Source organism: Priapulus caudatus, unplaced genomic scaffold (assembly GCF_000485595.1).
Source record: "Priapulus caudatus unplaced genomic scaffold, Priapulus_caudatus-5.0.1 Scaffold39, whole genome shotgun sequence".
Lineage (NCBI taxonomy): Eukaryota > Metazoa > Priapulida > Priapulimorpha > Priapulimorphida > Priapulidae > Priapulus > Priapulus caudatus.
This window is the reverse complement of record NW_014577100.1, coordinates 867,021-868,328: the sequence shown is the minus strand read 5'-3', so window position 1 is coordinate 868,328 and position 1,308 is coordinate 867,021. Positions and strand designations below refer to the sequence as shown.

The following is a 1,308-nucleotide window of genomic DNA, read 5'->3' as shown; positions in this document are numbered from 1 at the left end:
GGGGGGGAGAGGGAGAGGTGGAAGTCCCCCTCTCTCTGTGAAGGGGGGTTCTGGGGGTCTCCCCCAGCAAAATTTCAAAAATTTGAATGTTAGCAATTGTTACAGGTGCATTTTCACAACGGCGATGTTAAATTTGACAACGGTGGTGCGCTACTGTGCCTCTTATGTATAAGAAACCCTGGTCTTAGACTGCATTTGAGGCACCCTGAAACCATTTTCACAACGGTGATGTTAAATTTGACAACGGCGGTGCGCCACTGTGCCTCGTATGTATAAGAACCCCTGGATTCCTAGTCATGTGACCAGATGTTTAACATTAGTCTAGAGCTGAGAAATCCATAAAAACACCTTGGTCGAAAGCAACGGCATTCACGTTTCGTTAATTACTAAGAAAGAAGTTCGGTGTTCGTCAATTATATGCACCTTCATCATAGAAGATTTCTGTTTAAAATCTTGCCTGGAATTCTCATATTGCCGGTAGTTATAGATTTTATGCCTATCGTGCCTGCTCGACATTTAACAATTGGTTTAATATTAACACAGCTTCCAACAACATCTAATGAGAATGTTATAAACATATCAATATTCATAATGCAGAGTTATTATACCTTTGTGGTGTTGTATTTAGGCCACAATTAAAAAAATCTTTGTTTGCCTTCACCCGACCCATGCTGAAAAGTTTGGGTAGGTAGGTAGGCTTAAAAAATTGAGTTTTTTTTTTTACAAATTTAGCATGGTGTCTACATGCTCGGGTGTGCTTGTGTGGAGATACCTTTTCTGTTGAATGTTTGTTTTGCTTGGTACATATAATGTATTACCTACATATTTATATAATGTACAGTAATACAATTTGTAAAAAAAAAATGGGAAAGATCAATTAAATGTTTGAGTCGGCTTCTTTTTGGCAGGTCGGTCGAGGGAGGGCAAACAAACAATATTTTTATTATGGTCTTATGTGTGTTTGCAGTGTCCAGAGGCTACGAACTCTGGTCGACCCGTCGTTCAGCGATGTGGAAGATGTCATTTCCATGGATACGGTGAAACAACGGGTGCTCTCGCTCACTGGTGAGGAGTGCTCCTTCGCAGAGATGCCTGCCCAGAAAAGTGATGTACAGGTAAGAATGATAATCAGGTGTGGTGGGTGACGAGGGAAGTGTGATGTACAGGTAAGAGGGATGTACAGGTAAGGGGTATGTGTAGGTAAGGCAGCTGTCTAGGTAAGGGGATGTACAGGTAAGGGGGATGTACAGGTAAGGGGTATGTGTAGGTAAGGCAGCTGTCTAGGTAAGGGGATGTACAGGTAAGGGG

At 42.0% G+C, this 1,308-nt stretch overlaps 1 protein-coding gene across 1 annotated transcript in view; it reads left to right on the top strand.

Annotated features, from left to right (window-relative positions):
• The window catches only part of LOC106819633, a 10,837-nt gene extending 9,658 nt beyond the window's left edge, over positions 1–1,179 (top strand). The window contains exon 3 of the mRNA XM_014824241.1: positions 968–1,179. Within this exon, the coding sequence (XP_014679727.1) occupies positions 968–1,145 (178 nt within the window). The 3' untranslated portion in view covers positions 1,146–1,179. The remainder of the gene's footprint in view (positions 1–967) is intronic.
• The last annotated feature ends 129 nt before the right edge of the window (positions 1,180–1,308 follow it).